Source organism: Ooceraea biroi, chromosome 8 (genome assembly GCF_003672135.1).
Source record: "Ooceraea biroi isolate clonal line C1 chromosome 8, Obir_v5.4, whole genome shotgun sequence".
NCBI lineage: Eukaryota > Metazoa > Arthropoda > Insecta > Hymenoptera > Formicidae > Ooceraea > Ooceraea biroi.
Window position 1 is genome coordinate 10961318 of NC_039513.1, and position 22726 is coordinate 10984043.

Below are 22726 nucleotides of genomic sequence, written 5' to 3' on the forward strand. Positions count from 1 at the left end.
CCGCGCGAGTAGCCGGCGGGAAAGTTATCGAATTAAGCCGATGGGGATAAATCTGCGGCGGATTCCACCCTGTCGACGGGTTTTAGGGCGGCGCGTTGGTTTCCTCATTACGCCTTTATTATCCTCCGCGCGCGTTTGTCCCGCGTTTACGCGGGCTTCACAAAGCGTTTCGCAGCCTCCAGGGCGCGAAGAATTCCCGCAATGCCAAGGGGAAGTCTCGCGTGCGGCCGGGTGATAATGCGCCCTGCGCGCGAGAGGGGGTGATGATTTAACGTTTTAACGGTGGAGGGATGGAGAGAGGATTGTCGCGACCGCGGTGACCGCAAAGGGTCACAAGCGTGCGAGGGAACGAGCCAGCCCGGGGCCCTTCGGGTGGGCAGGCACGGTCCGGCTTCATCGTCGCTGCTAATTATTCACGTTGCCCCGATCTTCGCGCCCCGGCCATCCTCTTTCGCTCGCCCGCCCTTCCACTCTGCGCTTAATTGAATTCGCGTTCGTCCGAGGGGGTCTGACTGTCCCCGGTAATTTTGCCGGCTGGTGCGCGCTGGTTGAGAGACAACGAACGGTTGTTTAATCGTCGCGCTCGCGCCGCACGCTTTTAATGGCCCATCGAATTTGCTGCACGCTGAAATGTATTTTGAGGTGGAGGGATTTTAGTTTGGATTCCATGCTGTACGCCGTAATGGACGTCATTCTGGCTCGTCCCGAGTGCAAGGTTTCTGGATTCAAAATAGGGAGCTGTGATCGGATTAAACTTTCCCTTCATCAGAAATGAAAGACACATATTCGTGCCGCGGATATTTTTCTGTGAAATTCTTTGCAAATATTTGACTCGCACAAGACCTGTGTGAAGTTGGCCCCCCGACTTTTAAATTATATAAAAATGACATGAGTTCTGGTTGCCCCCCATCGAGTTCTAGAGTTCCTTATCGATATAAACAATAGTTCCGACGATTAAAGCCATAAAAACACAAAACGAAAGTAAAAACAGTCGGAGTTTTGAAAGGCTGTAACTTTGCAGCGAATTTTTCTAAGTCCAAGACCGATTAAATTTTTCCTTATGAATCGTCCGGCTGCGATCGACGAGGGCAAAGTTACAGCCTCTCAAAATTTCGACGCGCGGAAAATTTTTCTAGGTCCCTTAGAGAGAAATTTTTATTTTTTAATTTCGCTGTTCTGGTGGGAGTTCTGGTAGCCCCCCAAAGAGTTCTATCGATTATCCTTATCAATTAGTGCCTTAAAGTTTAAGATAAAAAAGTTATGAACATCTAAAGTTACGTAATCGTGAAGTTGGCCCCCGCTTACTTTCATTTTGTGTTTTCATGGCTTTAATCGTCGGGAACTATTGTTTATATCGATAAGGAACTCTAGAACTCGATGGGGGGCAACCAGAACTCATGTCATTTTTATATAATTTAAAAGTCGGGGGGCCAACTTCACATAGGTTCGCACAAGTGCACAAGCTTTGATATTTTGATGAAGCGAATGTCCGAAATGATTTAATTAATTTACTTAAAATTGATCTCAATAGAGAGTCTGTTTCGTTCGGTCACGAAAGTCTCGAACGGCAGACACGTCAGACGCAGTAAAGTACAGAAATCTTAATTCTACTTGCTTCTAATAGCTTTCTTTATTTCTCTCTAATCGAGATGTTTCTCTGTGCGTTGCAGATAAATCTACGCCTCATCCTCGTCAGTGGCAAGACAAAAGAGTTCCTATTCAGTCCGAGCGATTCCGCGGGCGATATAGCGCACCATGTGTTTGAAAATTGGCCGGAAGGTGAGTTAATCATTGCCGTTTCGAAACTCTGCTTGCACCAATCCATTCCATTAGCGTTGATATAATTGCCACTGCAGTGGGATCTCCCGTATGACGCCACGCGCAACTATTACTATTAATTGCCGACCTTTCCATCATGTCATGATAATAAACTTGCAAAATCGGAATACATCCGGGAATCATTCTTCGAGAGCCTCGGTTTCTCAAACTTTCGAAAATTGCGAAAAAATTAGAAATTATGAGAAAATTTATCCCGATCGGAATGTCAGAAACATAATAAATATGACATTAAATTATGATAATATATATTTGAGCATCTTTTTATAGAAGCTTACTCAACTTTGCACAACAGACGGGGATTCGTACTCTTCTCGCATCTCGTATTTTCCACCAGCACAAATAAACCTCCCGCGAACTCACGTCACTTTTTTAAGGGTGTTCGAGGGATTCGGCACTCTCGAAAGTTTTCGCGAACAGTCAAACCGGGAGAGCTTTCAGCATCCCGCAAATGTTATCTTCGTGTTGCAGACTGGGTTGAGGAGGCGGTCGCCAAGGCGGAGATCCTGCGGCTAATCTACCAGGGTCGTTTCCTGCACAGCAATGTCACACTCGGTGCTCTTGGGCTTCCCTTCGGAAAAACCACGGTGATGCATCTGGTGCCGCGGGAGAATCTTCCGGAGCCTAATTCCCAAGGTGAATTCGCGAGACGCGACCCTTTCTTACCTCTTTTGCGAGAACGCTTACGGAAACTTTTTGCATCGCATCCTCGTCCTCTCTCTCTCCTTCCTTGCGTCCTGCGCTCTTCCGTTTTCTCGTTACGAGACGAGTACTCGAAATTTTTCTTTTTCCATGTTTTCCTGCAAAATTCCATTCATAGGAAATCGTAATTAAATTATCGCAGCTGACAAAATTGGAAATATCGCGGAATACTTGCTTTTTCTGTGTTATTAATCTCCATCCGCGCACGGTAGGTGAATACGACCTATCATAAAACTTAATTACCCGATAAAAAGTATTAAAAGCTATTGGAATTAAAGATCAAACTGAAATATTACTTGGCATAACCAAAAGTTATTGCTACTTCGTTCCCCACTTTACTGCCTGAAATTACGGGTAATTAATGTCATCTTTTAAAATAAATTTCTATATCTTCAGATTGCCATAAAAATTAAAAGTATTTTTTTTAATGGATATAAAATAAAACCGTTGCCACGTATACGTAATATTTTTACATAGCATAGTTCTTCTAAAGGAAAATAGATTATCTACAGCCAGGGGTTAATTCCCTGCAACCCGTATAGGAACACGTTGCGTACACTCGGCCGCACTTTTATTAATATCCGGTTAGATCTCCGCTCATTATCGTTTTTTTTTATAAATCTGTTTACCCGACGGCCTAAACTGAAAATCTATCGCATCAGTAACACACAACTCGCGCTCGCGATAATTATTACGATAAAATCTCATTACAACCAGCTGCCGCCACCGCCGCCGCCACCACCGCGGATCTCCAAATTCAATTTGTTCTACCAAAAGTTCATTATATCAAGCCGCGTGTTAGACGCGGAGATTCAATCACACTTTGTTACAGCGAAAATGTCGCGTTCCATCGGTGCTCATTGTAACGGAATTACATCGATTAGCCATATCCTCTCGCCGTTTGACGGCAATTATTTATACACAGTATCGCCGCTAAATATATTGGCTAAATATATTCACCGGAAAGCCCGTGTCGATTTTTGGAGCAAACTTCAAACCTTTGTGTCAAGAATTAAATAAAAAAAGTATCGGCATGGAGAGACTTTTCGCGAACTTTCAAGCCAATATATTTTGAGAGCGGATCGCTCGGCGAATTTTCTCGGCGAGTGGCGCTGTTATCCGTCGTTATAATTTCATCGTTATTCATCGAGACACAAGAACAGACATTTTTCGCAAACGACTTTCCATATCGCACGGCGCAGCAACAACAAATTGCTCGTATGCATCGCTATATATCGATTTAACGCTCGCGCCGCGCGAACGGACAGCCCGACCATAATCATTCGTCGGTGATCAGAGATGATCGCTGCACGAGCCGCGTGCGATCGTCAACGGTTTATTTCTCATTGCGTAATCCCGTCATTACCAGCTCACTCGCGCTCGCGATCCGTATAATCAGCAACACTGTAAAATGCACATTTCACGTCGCGCGACTCGTCGCATTTCCCTTTGCATTTCTCCGCCGCTTCCGGCGGGCGTGCTTCCGCTCCCGCGGCTGCATTGTAATCGCGAGACGTGGCTATTAAATCAGACGGGGCTGATACAATAGCTGATGAAATTGATGAGAATACCCGACAGCTCGTTCTCGCTCTCTCTCTCGTCCCGTGGGCACGTCGCGACGTCAACTTTAGCGCGGGGACACCCGTTCACTGCTAATTATTAATCGATGAGACGGCAAGTGTGACGGATAAAACGCGGGCAGGTGGTTCGTAATCGGCTTTGATCGCCGGAGAAGATAATTGTCGAGGTGCGACGCATTGTGTAACTTCTTGCACCGCGTTGCAACTTCGCAACGACCAGGTTTCCTCCTTTCTAAATTGCCCTCTTCAGGTGACCCGTGTGCGTTAGCTGTGCGATCTGCCGCGCGGCATTCAACAATTTATCCTGCAATGTGCAGGAATTATTTATTGGCGGATTGACCGGAAAGTCCGTGCCGACCCTTTTAGTGAAATTCACAAACGTAAGACTGCATTAAGAATGAATGCAAAGCTTTGCGTCACCGGAAGCTGCGTGCGAATTTTTTTGTCACGGTTCAGATGCGAAACTTTGTATTAATTCTTGACGTAGAGTTTTGCATTTGTAAATTTTGCTAAGGATCGTGGGTTTTCCCTCCGATCTCCCCCCGATAGTCTAGTCTTGAATCATGAAATTGCATTGCTAGATTCAGTACAGATCAATGATTTGTCGGGTGGACCGTTGTCCGATCGATTAACAATTAAGTCTCGGCGGTGGCTACCTCTCTGTTTATTGTTTTTAGGCATTCTACCTAACGGTGAGTATATGTACATCCTGCCCGACGATCCCGAAATCCATGACTTGAGCTAATCGTCTCCCATCCTCGTGCCAACGTGAGTCCCAGTCATCCTAATTCTCCGTCGCATACTCCTCGCATCTCACCGTCACACGTCGCCGTAACGGCGAATAAATATTAACGCGAAGCGAGAAATAACATACACGTGACCCATCGTTCAGATAAAAATTCAATAACGCCGTATGACCTGAAGTTTAAGTGGGGTCCGGCAGAAAAGTGTCATTCACAGCATCCCGCGGAGGGATCCATAGAGACCCCAATATTTTTTCTTTTTTACGAGCATCCGCCGGTCAAAAGTGTCTCGATTTATAATATATTGTATATACATTGCAAACTGCTATCTCCAAAATTTAAAGAAACATTCCTCTTCAATTATTAATACAGTTTTATTACATAATAATTCTATGGAAATGCTAAAATTAGCTGCTCAGAATTTACCCGACTTTTAAATCTTTTATGGTAATTTGATTGCAACTGTTGAGACATGTGACATTAATTTTAAGATGTAACAATGATACTAACAATAATAATGATGCCGTCAAAATAAAAAAAATATATATACATGTGTGCATTTCTATTGCAGATCAGAGGCAAAAGAGTAAAGGCGGTGGTAGTAGTTGCTGCTCGGCTTCCTGCTGCATACTCTAAGTCGCCCACCCTCCTACCCCGGTGGCCGTCGGTGTCGACTGGTGCTGGTGGATTTCTCGCGGATGAGCGTGCGGCATGGGCGAGCGCGGGCTCACCCGAGTGCTGAGCCATGGTTTCTAAGATTTCATGCTGATGTATGATCGTTAGTGGCTGAGCTCGTGAGCAGTGTAGCACGAGAGAAACGGATCATCGACGGGGAAGGAGAGAAAAGAACGAAAAGAGAGTAACGGTGCCGCTGAACGTCGAGGAGGCTACAACGGTGCGTTTCCAGAGTGCGGACAAGGCGTCGTCATCGTCATCGTTGCTGCATCGTTCGGGGATTTCGCTTCGATCGACATGCAGCAGCGTGCGCGTACGGCACGCGCACGCGAAGAGAATCCGCTCCGGGAAGGAAAGCGGACACGCGCGCTTCGTGACTACGTGCCGAATCGCCAGTACGATGGTCAGTTCGCCGAGAGGTCGAGTTGCGCCGATAGCGATGGTTGACTAACTCCGACTAACGACGTTACTTGGGACGTTACAGCCCTCGTTGTGATGTACAGACGGACGTGAAAAGGATTTGATTAGCCGTTAATCTCGTTAACTGCTTTAACCAGGAATTTTGGTTTACGCTATACCCTGCCCCTTCTCGAGTTCACGATATATAATTTCAGCGTCGAGAAAGTAAAGAGAGAGAGAGTGAGAGAGAAAGAGAGAGAGAGAGAGAGCAAGAAAGAGGAGCATGATCGTTCGTAGCGTTAGTTAATTGACTTAACTGAATTTCGGTTAACTAGAGTTAATGTAATAAATCTAATTAACCGCGCGCTGGTTAACTAATTTTTAATATAGTAATTTACATTACTATAGCGTGCGTAGGTGGGATAACCGTAAGCGTAGTTAGCAGTCTTAATTAAATTTTCATTAGTGATACCGCGTTCTTCTCTCAGATTACGGCTGTACGGTCGTAATATCGAGGGAGAGAGACAGATTTAATTAACCGTAGATTCTTTAGTTAACACCTTTACCACCAGTTAACTTTCGATCGCGCGAGCGATCTCCCGCCCTCGATTCAACTTTTAAATCAACCCGATTCGATTCTCTGTCTATTTCCAGAAGCGTTTCACAAGAATTTCAGAGAGAGAGAGAGAGAGTTGAACGTCAGTTAGTTTTAACTATCCGTTCGGTTAATCACAATTAGCACCATTCGGTGTCGGTGCAACCAGCCTCGATCGGAGATCGAGGAAAACGGTCGGAAAAAGCGAACAATCACGCGCTCGCTGCGGACGTTCGTGATCTCGTTTCATTCGTTCGTTCGTTCGGCATAGAATCGCGCGTGCAAAAGACGAGTGGAATTTCCAGGGTGGTGATATACCGGGTGGCAATGGGCCACGTTGGTTCGAAGCGTGGACTACCCTGGAACGGCGCTACAATGCTTAAAAACTCAACCACTATCCCAATACCGCAGCATTATAATAATTATGTAGACGGAATCGTGTGCGTGTATGCATAAAGTGTGGCTGCGTATTGCGTCAGAGCGAGAGAGAGAGAGAGAGAATGAATGGAAGAGCGCGAGAGAGAATAAAGTTTATGTTGTGATACGCAAGTAGCGAATACATGCGCATGCGAGTGTATGTATATACATCGTGTTATTTTTATGTATAGACATACCCGACGTGCGTGCATGTACGTACGTATATATATATACAGGGTGTTTCTGGCCAAGTGGGCTTTCCGGGCGGCGATACCGCGTTCAGCGGTCAACAGAGAAAGGAGATCGTGTGCACGGGAAGAATCAACCAAGTGACGACGACGACGAGCGTGTTTGAGCGAGAGGCAGACCAGTCATTTTACGATAAGTTTTAGCCGACATGATAAGGAATATAAAACGTGTTAAGACTGATACGAATACGGTGTCCGCTGGACTCGCGATATTTTCTTAAGTCATTCCGTATCGACCGCGTCACGCGGTACTTACCGTTGAACGGAAGCGCGGTTGGCCAGGGACTCCCTGCGTATACAGGATGTTGAGAGAGAGGAGAGCGCGCGCGAAGACGACGCGCCGTCGTACTCTTCGGGGATTTCATAGGTGGGTCTTTCCCCGGGAGGTCGATTCGAATCGGTCTTCGCGTCTCCAATTGAGAATTCTATTAACACGCTATAAATTTCTTAGAACGGGTCTATAGATATAAATCGAATTAAATTTTCAAAATGATCTCGAGCGAGTGTTCTTATAGATGGATTTTTACCGTTCGCGATTTATTGTCCAGCTATGATTATTCTCGTCTGCTTGCACTCTCCAAGAGAACCGCACTCGTTAAAGATTCGTCAGAAATAGATCGAAGAGCGCTCTTACCTTGGCGAGCAATTCGGTCCAGGTGGAATTGAGATCAAACGAAGAATACGTTCGCGCGCGTTTCTTTCGCGCTCTCCTCTCTGGGCAACCTGCATATTATACTATTACTATTATCAAAGTCGCGCGTGCATTTCGGCGGTACGGCGTGCACGCGCGACGGTATGGGACACGTTGACGCGCAAGTTAAGCTCTCATACGAATATATAAATATATAGACGACTTTATTATCATGAATTTAAAAAAAAGAAGTAATATTATATATGACGCCACTTTGAGAGTTTAGTATTCTGGAGTATAAGATTATGGAGAAGAGAGAGTAAGCGAGAGAGAGAGAGCGAGAGAGAGAGAGAGAAAGCGAGAACGAGAGCGAGAAAGAGAGAAGACATTGGATCTCTAATGAGTAGTTATGATTAAATGAAAACTCAGATATATTTCCTGTTATATATATAATTCCTTCTTTCTGCCCCGTCGATCCCCAATCTATCCCGTCTCCCCTTTCCTTCCCGTATTATTCTATCTTCTCGTATCTCCCCCGCCCCTCCTCACTACTTCGTATACCCGTCCATGCGAATCTGTCGGGCCTAGAACGTCGCTCTCGTTAGACCCAGGAATAATTCCACGCTACGGATTTACGTGCCCGTTTTCGAGTATCGATCGTAGTTAGATCCAATCAAACCGTTACGACAAATACGTTGTAGACGATTCTCCACACATGTGACCGACTACACATACTGACACATACAGGGCCGCGCGTGCACAGGCACGTAACGCTCTGACACATACACACGCACACAAAATCTTGTACTCTACCGTAATCGTACTACTATAACTCTTACGAAATGCATAATCCTGTGTATATATATAATGCAATGTTCTTACTGTAGTTAAATCCACGAGTGGAGAAAATGAGGAAGAGGATAAGCCAGAAATTTGTGCGATCAAAAAGTTAAAAGGCAAAAAAAAGCGCAAGCGCAAGCTACGTTTAATTTATTTCTTGTAATACACGAACACACACGTATACTCGCGAAGCGACCATGTTTGTATATTCCGAGATCGTTATTAGTACCTGCCTGACTCATAAACCTGTGCCATACCGGAATTCTTTTATCTCTTGCGCCCTCCTCCCTCGCTTTCCCTTCATCTTATCCTCCTCTCCTAATCCTGCTCCTTCCCGATCTCCCCTTGCTGCAATCGGCTTATAAATAACGTGCAGAGTTACTTTGTATTTCTTTGCAAACGCCCGAGATACGATCGAGGAGCGATCGAAATTGCGATTCGAGAAGTGGCGATTGAAATTCAGCGACGGCACCAGCGCAAACCATTGATAGATAGCGAAAAGTGTGTGGATGCTCTGTCGACCGTAACATATCAATACCGAGTGCGAATTGCGACGACGGGGTCCAGATTAGAAATCGGCTAATCCCGTTGTCCCTTTCTACGGATTACAGTCCGACCAATAATTCGAGTGCAGGAGGAAAATTCAACCGAGACCGGGATTAGCGCTGATCGATGTCGCCGCAATTAAGCCTAAATGTTGCTCGTTGTCACTGATGCTGGTATAGTATCAATCAAAATGATTGAATCGACTGTTGCTGAGAAAGAACATGGGTCGATTGTCTGATGCAAACGAATCGGGGAAAGCTCACTGAATCTGTACAGCATACATTAGTGCTAAAATATTCAAACTGTGCTGTTACAAATTTAATAATTTCTCAAACAGTACGAAGGATTTAATAATGAATGAAAATTGTGTTTTTACTTTTAGAAGAATCTTTTTGTTTTTGCAAATGCATGCTTATTTGCAACAGTCGATTCTTTTTAAAACTTGTATGGTAAGGTATCTGGCAAGTGAAAACGGTAATAGAAAAGTAACAACATTTGTAGACAAAGTAGCCGCGCGAGCGCGAATACGCTTCTGCCTCCTCAAATCTGGATGTTATTTATTTATAAAAACTATCGATCCTACATATATATATATTATAGTAGAGCGAGCGACGGCTATATTTTTAAACAAGTCACTATTTCTCTTGAAATTTTGCTGGCAAATATCAAGTTGAGAAATCAGACACATTTTTATTTATTAACATTTCGCTCCAGATAAAATGAACGCATACTTTTCGTCGTGATTTATATTAAAACACAAGTTCGACAAATGTTGATAGATTTTATCAAGGACCTCCCGGAGTCTTGGTCACCATTGTTGTCTAGCGTTAGCGGTTTTATCCTTTACGCGCTACACTCCTCCCCCCCCCCCGAAACGAAGGACAATTTCACTGTAATCGCGGCAGGATAATGTTATCCCTATCTGTTTCCATCATTCATATCGCGAAACGATCCTATGATGAAGGTTCGATGACGAACACATTGTATATAATTGTGGGTTTATGGGAATGGCTTGCACGATGCACTCATTACAACTTACTCATCGTTCTTTATTACGTTCGCCCTAGCGATGTCATCGGTTGTCTTAGGAGAGTATCCGCATATATATATAGAGCGTTACCTTGATATAAGCGAATACCTTAAAGAATGTCATTACTTTTCGTCCCCATCCCACCACCCCTCACGATTCGTATTTTTATTGTAAGATCGTAAGATGTAGATTATCTATAAAATGCTGTTTATATAGGGAAACAAATTGTTTAGTTCGTAAGACTTTAAGATTTTGCGAGAGAGAGAGAGAGAGAGAGAGAATGAACGAAAGAGTGAGAGCGAGAGAAAGAAAGAGCAAAAAGCTACACATCACACCCGGTACGTTGTGGGCTTGCGGGAGGGATGCGCGGAGAATGAAGAAGACTCTATTAGTCCTACCGTGAATGTACTATTAAAAAAAAACCAGATGTAATGAAGAGTTAAAAAGTATTCTTAAAGATCAGTTGCATTGTATTCATTTCACGTGCAATTAAGCTGAGATTGCAAATAGGCCGCCGTTTTACGTCGTATTCACAACCATACATACACGTACACACACGCACACATACACGATGTCTCTGTAGGAAAGAGAGAGGGAGAGAATGACAGAAAAAAAAGAGAAAGAGAGACCGCTCTCTCTCTCTCTCTCTCTCTCTCCCTCCCTCCCTCCCTCTCTTTCCGCTTGGACTTTCCATTGCATTTACCAGTTTACGGTGAAATTGATTTTGAATCATTGTTACGACATAAAGGCTCTGTAATAAATTTACCTTGTAACTCTTTCCACTGTGCAATGTCACTTTCAGACGTTGGGCGGGAGGAGAAGGAGAAGGAGGAGAGGACCGACAGAACCGCAATTAGTTTCGAAAGAGGCACGACGATTGAAGATTCTCCTTTAATAATCGAAATTCAGACTGTTCGCCCGACAGAGTCCGGAAAGCAAAACGTGAAACGGACGTGCAACATGATGAAGAGTAACAATACTTTTCGTATAAAAACAATTTAAAGTATTAAAGTAAGATGAAACAATGCGTCACGTGGTCGTTGATTGAAGAATACATATATGTATATATATACTGTTCCATAGCGGAGTATCTTATGAATATGATCTCAAATAAGTGACAATTTTATCACATACTTTTGAAGTTGAATAAACAGTCAATCGAGCCGCTGCACTGTGATAACGGTGAACAAAGGATAAAGAACTGATGTACGATATGCGGTCGCTTCTCTTTTTGTTTGATTGAACGAAAAATGTGGAAAGTCTACGAATAAAAGAAACAATTGGTATTCTTAATACGCTCGCGTAATTTATAAAGCTAATGTACTTCTTTGTGTGTCATATCAAAATTGTAGCTCGTAAGGATGAATTTTTCAGCTGAAATTCCGTTGACACCATTCGTTTCTTCAGCGAGCAAATTCCTCACTGTTATAAAAGCAGAAGAAACAACGATGCGACGAATCGATCTATAAGCAACTAAAATTCTATTTTATTTACAGACGTAATCGGCATTTGCATAAAAAATGATCCTCTTTTCTCAAGTCCGGTTTACTTTCGAGAAATGCACGAACCGCACTGCGATCTGCGATTTCTTATCAGCCAACGTTACCTTTGCGTTACAAAGACTAATCGATATTCGTAACCCGGTTATCGCGATACTTTCTATCTCGTCGGGCGAAGAGATTAAATTAATTGGTCATCTTTCATAAAGTTTATCATACGGCATCAACGACGGTGAGCAAAGGGAGAGAGGGAGAGGGAGAAGGAGAGAAGACCAAACTCGAAATAAGAACTTGAGAAATATCAAATTCCGCTTGCAAACACAGGCAGACTTATATCAAACGTACAGCGTACAAGTGCCGCATGACACCGCATTGTAGATTGTATACGGGATGTGTGGTAATAGACGCGTATTACGATCGACGTGATACAAAGTGGTCCTTGTGGAAAACTGGAATAATTGGAGCTTTCATTGAAATTCATCTACTTGAACTCTCGAAGCAGCGGAATTTATTTTTTTTTTTATTAAACTGCACCGAGATACCTTTATTACCCGCTACCAATTTAGACACTGTATTTAGATCAGATTATTTTTATCGAGATCCAACGGTTTAATACCCAATACCGCAAATACTGTGTACACTTATTATCAAACATCCGGTATATTAAAATCTCGCTACTAATCATTAGTCATAAAAGCGACGTAATCGCGCCACGTTCGTGCAATATATCAGCGAGCAGTGAATTTCCAGCTTAGACGCGACTCATGTAACAGTTATATCGTCTAACAATTGTGCTCCATTATATAACGAGAATCCCACACATTTTTGAGCTGTAGGAAGAGGACTGTGAAATCTCGCCAATCGCTATACATTTTGGATACACGATATCCTCTGCCTACGAACGGATCCGCTTTTATTTTTTTTTTTCTTCTCTCACTGGTAGTCTGTAGACCTTATAATGATTAAGAAACGCGAGGTACAAAGGAACCAGTGACGGTATTTAATTTAAAGATCACGAGCCAAACAAACGGAAACAGGAACTTTATAACACACGTGCGACACGCCGGCCGCATCGAGAATGTATAATCGACATTCATTGTGTAACTATAACGTAAACGTTAAAGAAACACCAGCCAGAATTCACGCAATATGTCCCTACTGAATGTTCACGTACGAAGATCGAAAGAAATGTATAAAGCTATGTAGTATTATAAAGAATTACGAGTATGTATAATTTATTCCTGCGCATCATCACGGTCATCGGGAGTCATCGTCACCCAAACATCGTCATGCTTTCTTTTCATTCTCGACACGATCGCCATTTTTCGAGAGCAGTTACGTTCGAGATGTAACATCCAGATATTTTTGTAGATAGTAACTAATATAATTCACATGATAATACAATAATACAGTATACCGAATAAAATGAATTCTACGCAATCGAGGCGAGTGTCAGACGAGATTTAAATACAATGATCCACCCATGAATTCTCCAGAGAGACGCAGGTAAATCTACCAGACACTGCTCGCACTATCGAGACACCATTCTCTGCATATTCCCCTCAAAGATCATAACCTTACGCAGCATGGATAAGCTGTTCTGAAGTGATAAATCATACAGTCTCACTTTTCAAACGGTATTTATTTTTGATGATCCATAGAGAAGACAGTTTCCAGCAATGTATGTTCTACTGGACACTCTGGTTATAAATAATGGCTATAATACAATTAATTTTTAAGCTATAACGACACTTCTTTGATGGTCCATCGATCTAATCTTCCTAGGCCCCCTTAGGCTTGGCATAATTTTTGAAATTAGGTACAAAGTACATGGGCCAAATCAGGATTGATCCAGCGATACAGCCAAAGGCGAATAACTTTTCCTGAAACATAAATCACGATTCGTGACACAAGGAGAATTTGTTTAAACATCAGTTTGTAACATAACATCGAATAGCTCTCGTAACGTATATAAATAAGAAAAAATTCTGCTGTGAGAGCTATCGACACATCATGACATGTTAAAGGGAGGTTAAGTGCGCACCAAATCTCGTTCTTACGTAATTTCGTATCTCACAAGTAAGAACTGTACTTACGCCTGTGGAAATTTTCACCGCGGGCGGTGCACTGACGATCGAGTTGGAATTCCTTGCAATAACGCCCGACAAACGGGACGTACTCCTCAATCCGTTCTGAATCGCAAACATTTTAACGCTTTCTACTCTCACTCGCAGACCTCACCGGAATATACCAACTACCAAGTCCAAGTACAGAAGGAACATCTGGGAATACGAATTCTCGAGACGCACCATCGCTGGAGCGATTTGGTGCAACCCAATAATGACGATTTTTGTGAAACATAAAATATTGATTATATATTTATATATTTTGTCATAACAATATTTTGTTATAAAAGCACAGATTTGTATTTATCGCGTTTCATGTTGTGTCATTCGCAAGAACGTAATGCATGTATAATGACAGATCAATTGGCTATCGTTCGACTCTTTACATCGAGTGAGTGTGCTGCGAAATTGTATCTCTGGACAAATTTACGTTCTGCGAATCAGAAGCATTAACAGGATAGCGTAACAAAATTAATAATGGTAAAAATTAATAAAGTGAAGGAAGATACAAATTTGAAATAGAATTTGAATTTAAATTTAAATTTAATAGAATTGAATAGAAGGGTTTTTACAGCATTCGCAGTGCTAACTGGACTACAGCTGCGGTCGTAATGGCGCGAATTTTAAAATGCAATTTTGTCCATGTATCTGTATATATAAATTTTTATCAAATAACATATAAATATCCAAAATGTACTATGTGCGTTATTCTCAACATGTATTCTGCGTAGCATGTAGACATCTAATCACAAGTCTGTTCCAGATAAATTAATTCAGATAAATAGTTTGTGTAAACACTGGGCTAGAGCCCGGTCTGATCCACGAAGACTCGTTTTTTTTACATTCTGTTTTTAATTTCTTATTAATCAAAATATTTGTCATTAATGCATGACGAATTTATCGAGATTCATAGATTTCTACAAACATTCGATTAATTTTATTATCGTCATTGTTATCGAAAATCTAATGTGTTTCTGCATCCTCTTCTGTCGCATCTCTGATGGTTATGTTCATGTAACAACAAAGGTGCATGACAGAAATTCAAGAGTGTTTCTACAACAAAGTGCTCGAGGATGAAGAACTATTTAGGAAAAACAGGCAATATTGCCTGGTCTGGTTCTCCTCGTTTCTGATACAGTGAGGTAACATGTGTTTTATAACGTAACAATTCATAAAATAAATGTCGTTGGTATATTTTGAAATACTGTCTAAAAGAGATACTAATTTCATATTACATACCTTCACAGCATTGACGTACATGTATATCTTTCCAAAGAAAATGGACAATCCCTCGACCTCGTCAGCCACCAGTCCTACTCCCCAGGATCTTCAGAGGAAACTGTATTTCCTGGTGGAGCAGTTGCAGCAAATGGCTGGAGAGCTCCCAGCGCAGTATCAGATGCGACTGCCGTATGAATTGCTGTCCGGCCTAGCAAATTCGTTGTTAAACGACACTATCTTCGAGATAGTGAAAGGATTGATGGAAATACAGCATGTGACGGAGAAGCACCTCTTCCAGCAGCGACTGCAGCTTGTGAATCAGCAGAAGATCGAGTCTGAAGAAGCGCTGTCCTCTGCGACGAAGGACGATGAGCTGTCGGCGATGAAGACCTCGCTGGAGAAGAAGCACAAGGAGGAATTGAAGGAAATGGACATGAACATAATATTGCAGCTGGATCAAAAGGTAGCGGATCAGCAGGGCATATTGGAAAAGGCTGGGGTACCTGGATTCTACGTGACGAACAATCCACTGGAGATTCAAGTCCAAATGAGGCTCTGTGACTTTATAATCAGACTTAGTAAGATGGACGTGCCAAGCTGACACGAATGTTATCTTTTATGCAATATTAAACTAGTTGGATTGTATTTATCTTCTACCTCGTGGAGATACTTATTATAGTTGCTAATTATTAATAATTAGTAAGCACTAAGGACAGTTCTGTACAGTTGCACGCGTTTCAAAACTTTCGTTCAAAATAAGAGAAATCTTCTTCATGTTACGTGGATAGATGTAATATAAACTGCGTGAAAAACATTTTGACAGAATAAACGTAATATATGTTTTTTATATGAGCAATATTAATAATAAGTATAGTGATCACTTTTATAAAGTAATGTAATCCTCTTAAAGATATATTTCCTCCTTTCCTTAAGCATTAATAACAGCAGAAAATATTTTACATCAGTATAACTTATATTATTCAATAATGTATATACATATCATTTTGTGTAGAATTATGTAGAAGTTGTATCCGAAGATTGGGTTGTCGATCTATTATAATCGGTTATTTACAAGTAGAAAGCTCCTTCAGAATATACCCGAGTACATCTGTTGACTCGAATGATTTTATTAATAATAAAGTTTTTTTAGATTGGAAAAATTTTCATAAACGTAAGATTAACAAAATGTATAAATTATATTTTTAAAAGCATAATCTATTGCCTCTTTTATGTATTCTTTAACTATATGAATCACATGTTTTAAATTGTTGCAGGCATTATAACGTAAGAAAAACGAAATATGAAATCAAATATTTCATCGGCAGTTTATCCTTTCGCATATAACTCAGATTTATCCAAATGTAGGCTGTGTTGATGGTATATGAGCGGTGACTGATTCGGCAGATCGAACAGAGTCGGTTTCGTCCGCCTTTGCGAAGCATATACGGTAAACGTCATCGAACGTCGTAGCAAAATGCACTTCCAGACCATCCGTGATATATTTAGGCAGATCATTGAAATCTTTCTTGTTTTCTTCAGGTAAAATTACACAATTAACGCCGACCCGTTTTGCCTGAAATTACACGTATACAGCATATTTTATCAGCTATATCCGTAAATCTTAAAAATAATACAAAGCAAACCTCGCATAAATAATTGAATGGAAATAATTTTAATAATAATAATAATTTAATAAGGAAGAAATCGGAAGGAGGATTAAACTTACAGCGATAGTTTTCTCCTTGATACCACCGACAGGGAGTACCTTGCCCATGAGACTCAGCTCGCCCGTCATCGCAACGTTTTGCCGGATGGCTTGATTCTTAGCGAGAGATAGCAAGGCCGTAGCGATCGTCACACCCGCACTCGGCCCATCCTTCGGGGTCGCACCCTCAGGCACGTGTATATGTAAATGCGAATCGTACAGGAACGTGTTGGAGGGATCCCCACGCGACAGGTGATTCCTCGCGACAGTCATCGCGATGTGTATAGACTCCTTCATCACGTCACCCAAATGCCCGGTGACCTCGAAAGTACCCTCAGACTTCTTGCCAGCATTTGGTTTCCTGATGGTGCTCTCGATGAACAACGTGGAGCCGCCCATGGCCGTCCACGCCAATCCCATCACCACACCGGGTGGAGTAATGTCGTACATCCTGTCGTGCGTGAACATCGGCTTGCCGACAAACTCGTGCAAATTGCTCGCGGTGACGTCGACTCTGTCGGCCTCCTTCTGGACGACCTTGAATGCCACTTTCCTGTGCACTTTCTCTATGTGTTTCTGCAAACTCCTCACTCCAGATTCCCGACAATAAGATTTGATCAATGCGGTGAGCGCATTGTCGTGCACGACGATCTGATCGCCGTTGAGACCAGACTCGGTTCTAGCCTGCGGCACCAGGTACTGTTTCGCGATGGCGAGCTTCTCCTCGGCGACATAACCCGACATGTCTATCATCTCCATACGATCTCGCAGAGGTTCCGGAATAGTATCTGTCACATTTGCCGTGCAGATGAACAAAACTTTCGATAAGTCTACGGGAACATCGAGATAGTGGTCCAGGAAATTCGCATTCTGCTCTGGATCGAGCATTTCGAGAAGTGCGGACGCTGGATCACCTTGATGTCCTCTAAATATAAAATTATTTCATTACTTTCTGTATCCTAAATAATTTTCTGCATTGGATCTATTTTTATATAATAATATATATTTTCTGTAATGCACGTGTAAACGTTTACGTACTTGCCGATCTTGTCGACCTCATCTATGAGGATCAACGGATTTTCAGTCTTAGTCTTCTTCAAACACTGGATAACTTTGCCTGGCATAGCTCCCACATACGTTCGTCTGTGACCTTTAATCTCCGCCACGTCCGTCATGCCACCGACGCTGAATCTAAAGTATTGTCTGTTCAAAGCGCGCGAAATCGATTTAGCTATGGAGGTCTTGCCGACACCAGGCGGCCCATGAAAGCATAGTATCTTTCCTTGCGTAGAGCCCTTCAGTTGACTAACAGCGATGAATTCTGCAATGAAAGATACGTGTTTAATTATTTAAACACGTATTATTATTATTTGCTGTGTACACACGAACGTATTCATGTACCAAGGATTCTTTTCTTTATGTCTTCCATTCCATAATGATCTTCATCCAAGATTTTAATGGCATCTTCCAGACTTAGATTTTCCGTACTCGTCACACCCCATGGCATAGATGTAAGCCAATCCAGATAATTTCTCGTGACGCTAAAAGATAAAAGATAAAAGTAATAATTACAAATACAATTCATGTTCTATGATGAACATCGATGTCTGATACAAACTTAAATTCGCTACTGTGGCTCTCTAAAAAGGACAGCTTGTTCAGTTCTTCTTCCAGCACGTCCATCACCGGTTTCGGCACAGTCTTCTCCCGTATCTTTTCCCTGTACTTTTCTCCTATCGCGTCCTTGTCGTCCTTCTCCAATCCCAGCTCCTTTTTAATGACTTTTAATTGTTCGTGGAGAATGTACTTTCTGTGCTGCTGTTTCACTTTCTCTTCAACCTCCTTTCCAATTTTCTGCTGCAGCTTACTCAATTCGTATTCCTTTTTCAGAAGCGCGAGCGACAGTCTCAGTCGTTTTAGAATCTAGGCACAAGATGTTATTATTATTATTGTATTTTCCTTGGAGATTTCGCATCCACGTATATGCAACAACAACGATGCACATCTTACATCCATCTCTTCCAAGACCTGCTGCAACTCCTGCGCGTCTGCTCCAGTCAAGGCGGCACCCAAATCACTGAGATAAACCGGATTATCCACGACTCTCTGCCCTTGATGCAACATTTGTTGCAGAGACTCGCGGTACAGAGGATTCATGCTGATTATATCCCGAATTGTCTTGATGAGTTCTTGAGTCAAAGCCTGTTAAAAAAGTTTCAGTTAGAGCAGCGACGCGAGCACGGCGAGCACGAAAAAGGAAACAAAGAAGGAAGACAAACGAGAGGCAGAACAGAAGAAAGCCCGATAAAATAATCATTCTCGCGAGCCGACTTTCGATTGTTCCACCTTACCATTCTTATATCCATTCAGGCTATGCCTCGCGAATTCGAATTGAATTCGCGGATTCAAATTCAGATTGAAATTTAAGTTTACATTGAAATTTGCGGCTCACTTCAGTCTGTTACTTCTTATTTGAATTATGTTATTTTAGTCACGCGGCTGATAGAGGTATCTTGTTTGTTAACAGTTGCAGCTTACCTTGATCTCCTCGGTTTGCTTAAACTTGTCGTGCGTGATATTTACAACTTCCACCATCAATATAGGTTGAGTAAGCGATTCTAATGGTTTTTCTGCAGCTCCTTCAGACGGATTCACTGGCGGGTTTACCTCCGTGGAGCCCGTCTCACTGATCTTATGTACTTTCTCCATCTGTTCCGCAGCTTTGTTCTCTGTCTTTTTACGCAACGACCTCCGGCCCTTGCCACTGATCATCGAGTCGTCTACAGGGACGGTAATTGTAGTATTTAATAGTGGAAACGTCAGTTTCATCTCTGTGTAAAGTATGCAGTACGATATTTAAACAGAACATTGAGAGAAACAAAGCATCGAGTAAACAAGTAAACTGACATCAGTAATAAAACGTTATTTATTAAGACACTCGAATATTATGGAAAATATTAACTTAAATACTATAATAAATAAATGCTACCGTGTTCCGCCTTGGAATTGACATCCTCAAAAATCTGATTAACGATCTTTATCCTCCTGTGCGCCATTATCACCAATCTCAATCGATTGCCCAGATCCTGTACTTCGTGTACTTGCGCAAATGTTCCGATGGAATAAATCTCATCCAAGTTTTGAACAATTTCAGCTTCATTTCTGTATGAAGAAGCACCGCAAATTAGATTGCGATTAATTACATCGCTCACGACGACGTGATCGTCGTTTTCTACCTATCACATCCATACAAACTAGTAACAAATAAAATGTTATTAATCTGTAATGTTGGAGGACTTACTCTTCAGTCTTCTTCAAGAAAACTCCTACATAAGGCTGATTCAATTTTATCTTCCTACGTATCAAGTCTATCAAAACTGGATCGCTGATTTCGATCAGCTTGATGAACCTGGGAAACACTGGATTTCTGTTGATGGCAATGACTGGCACGTGAGGCCACACTTCAGGCACCACCACCGTCGCAGGCAGAGATGCGGGATAATCCGACTGTTCTCCATTGCCATCGCTGCACAACAACGCATATAACTAGCTATTCTACAATTCAGTAAATCAAGCAAAGTAACCAGAAGGCGATTAAAGCTTCAAGAGAAGCGAATACCTCGGAGGATCGGATCTTCTGGTCGCGAAGAATCTCACGGATACCACTGCGGGGTGAACCCGTCGTCCGCGTACGTTTCTCAGCAACCCCGATCTCTCGCCTAAACGCCCTGCTCGTACTAGTTGCGATCTGACAGAGACCGGTACCTGGCGATCGGGATCACCGTGATTTCTGCAGAAGGAGCGCGTGATCGCGCCGCGCTGCCGTAGAACCGGCAGTAACTTAACATTCATCGCCGTCACGAGTCGCATGGTCCACCGGAGCTGTCGTAAGTTCTCATAAATCCTACCGCGATCACCGCCGAGAACCGTCGAGAAATCGGAGAAACAGAGCACGCTGCGTTTATAGGTTAGGATCACGATCTTATGAAATACAACGCGATTTTGCGTACGCGACCTAACGTGACTTGTTGATGCTGATGCATCTACACTCTGCTACACGCTACACTCTTCCCGGCTGCATCGACATTGTATTTTTCGTATTAAAATCAAGAGAAAATAAAATCTATCCTCAGAACTCTGGAAAAAAAAAGAAAAATATCGAAACGATCGATCTACGGAAAAAATTTGTGAACCGACCGGAAGGGAAAATTCAAATAGAACATTGATTTAGTAATAGAAAAATGAGTCTATTTAAGGCAGTGATGCCAGAAACGGGCCTCGGTAGCTTGCAGTAGTATATGGTGGCCATGGAGTGGGGATAGCTGACGCAATTGCTACCGAGGTTCAGCAGCATTTCAATTATTGCGCGCATTCGAATCATTCTTCAAGCTAAAAGAATTATTTACGGTATTTTCGTTTAATTTTACTTGAATAATTGTATTCTGCAATGTATATTGTGTATCATCTCACAAAACTTAAAAATTTGACGAATAATAAACGCGATTAATCATTAATTTATTGTTGTTGCAGAGAATTCGATAGCGCAACTTACGCGTTAGGGGGGAATAATAGTAATTTTATTTTTAACTAATAAATTTCATTGATTTGCTCAACAATGAATAAACGCGTCCTCAATAAACAAATCAACAAGCCGTTGCACTCAAATGCAATTCTGCATTCAAAGAGTAACGGTCCCTCCAAAGCCACCAAAGTATCCCAAAGTCCATTTTCAACAAAAGTGGACAATGCAAGTAACGTTATCGATTACAAGAGCATTCCTCTCTCTATGCGAGGTAAAATGTTGTTACAACCACAAAATATAATATACTTTGTTAATTAATATTATATACTTACTTCTCACTTACCTCAACAGGGGAAATAAGCTCAGGTCTCATACACAGAAACAGTTTAAAGCAGAAAAAACATGATATTTCTTCTGTTGAGACCATGGAAGATGAAGAGGACGACGACGAAGAATTCTTTTCAAATTTGAAGAAGAAGATCGATCAGAATCGCAAACTGTAAGCCTCGATTGATCCATATCCGTATTCGCAACCGATTAGTGTACTTTTATTCAAGTCAATGTTTTGTCGCATGGCCACAAACAGGCAGAACAATGAAAGTTACAACATAACAAATTTGCAAAGCAAATCGTACTTGGCGAAGAAACGGAGGGGTGCGTTTAGCGAGGAAGACGAGAATTTAATAAAGCGATTCAAGAGATCGGTAAATGAAAGCAAGGCTGTGTGCGTAACTCCGCAGAAGATGCAGCCTCAAAGTGTTGCTTCCAACGACGAAACGGTGACGACGAACACGCCGCAGATTACTCTGGCTGTTTCACCTAATAATATTGATACAAATTTCGGGTATGTCTCGATTTAAATGTCGCTCGTCTTATTGTTAGATGTACATATAAGTAACAGGTTTCTCGATTGAGTGGACGGAGTTTGTTTTCAGAAGCGACACGAATCAAAATGTAACTTCGATGACGGAGAGAAGCAATCCACTGATGACAACGGAAGCTGTAACAAGCTTTGTGCAAACCGTGGTAGAGATCGAACAATCGGTACATTTTGAGATGCAGCGTTTCACGCCGCCCGAGGGAATTTTTAACTAATTAAAATAACTTAATTATGATAGTTTACATACTGTTTACTGATAATTTATTATTACGTTAAAACTACTTAAGTTATAACTTTATTATAGAGTTCCATTGTTTGTTAAATAGACTTGTGTTTCCCTATCTTTCCAAAGTTTTATCAAATTTGGATTTTGTTCGAGGTACAATACATGGATTAAGCTGAGGAAGTTTATTTTATTTAGATTAAAATTTTTATATGGTCGTCGATATTGTTTATATAAACGTCGACTTTTGAATTTCCGCGCTGTGACGTAATTCTTGAGACAGATGACGCTACACTAGCGAAACTGCC

General features: G+C 41.9%; 4 protein-coding genes across 8 annotated transcripts in view; 3 read left to right on the forward strand and 1 right to left on the reverse strand.

Moving 5' to 3' along the window:
- The window catches only part of LOC105275468 (ubiquitin-like protein 3), a 38997-nt gene extending 25816 nt beyond the window's left edge, over positions 1–13181 (forward strand). The window contains exons 2-4 of the mRNA XM_026971811.1: positions 1671–1779; positions 2308–2472; positions 5433–13181. Of these exons, the coding sequence (XP_026827612.1) occupies positions 1671–1779; positions 2308–2472; positions 5433–5497 (339 nt within the window). The 3' untranslated portion in view covers positions 5498–13181. The remainder of the gene's footprint in view (positions 1–1670; positions 1780–2307; positions 2473–5432) is intronic.
- Positions 13182–14557: 1376 nt separating this feature from the next.
- Positions 14558–15935, forward strand: LOC113561371 (gonadal protein gdl). 2 transcript variants are annotated; one of them, XM_011332313.3, is made up of 2 exons: positions 14558–15009; positions 15144–15935. In XM_011332313.3, the coding sequence occupies exon 2, from the start codon at positions 15147–15149 to the stop codon at positions 15687–15689; it is 543 nt and encodes a 180-aa protein (XP_011330615.1). In that variant the 5' UTR covers positions 14558–15009; positions 15144–15146; the 3' UTR covers positions 15690–15935. The 2 variants fall into 2 exon arrangements, with proteins under 2 accessions (XP_011330615.1, XP_011330614.1); XM_011332312.3 differs by having other exon boundaries at positions 14559–15009; positions 15115–15935.
- Positions 15936–16040: 105 nt separating this feature from the next.
- Positions 16041–20697, reverse strand: LOC105275464 (lon protease homolog, mitochondrial). 2 transcript variants are annotated; one of them, XM_011332309.3, is made up of 10 exons: positions 20413–20697; positions 20095–20319; positions 19783–19955; positions 19332–19573; positions 18804–18995; positions 18412–18716; positions 18195–18334; positions 17832–18114; positions 16815–17718; positions 16041–16661 (listed from the first exon to the last, which is right to left on the reverse strand). In XM_011332309.3, exons 1-10 carry the CDS (start codon positions 20661–20663, stop codon positions 16440–16442), a joined length of 2937 nt encoding a protein of 978 aa, XP_011330611.1. In that variant the 5' UTR covers positions 20664–20697; the 3' UTR covers positions 16041–16439. The 2 variants fall into 2 exon arrangements, with proteins under 2 accessions (XP_011330611.1, XP_011330610.1); XM_011332308.3 differs by having other exon boundaries at positions 19332–19624.
- On the forward strand, positions 20591–22597 carry LOC105275465. 3 transcript variants are annotated; one of them, XM_011332310.3, is made up of 5 exons: positions 20591–20680; positions 21324–21586; positions 21667–21814; positions 21902–22159; positions 22251–22597. In XM_011332310.3, exons 2-5 carry the CDS (start codon positions 21409–21411, stop codon positions 22408–22410), a joined length of 744 nt encoding a protein of 247 aa, XP_011330612.1. In that variant the 5' UTR covers positions 20591–20680; positions 21324–21408; the 3' UTR covers positions 22411–22597. The 3 variants fall into 3 exon arrangements, with proteins under 3 accessions (XP_011330612.1, XP_011330613.1, XP_019885954.1); XM_011332311.2 differs by having other exon boundaries at positions 20678–20760; XM_020030395.2 differs by lacking the exon at positions 20591–20680 and adding an exon at positions 21109–21200.
- Positions 22598–22726: the final 129 nt, after the last annotated feature.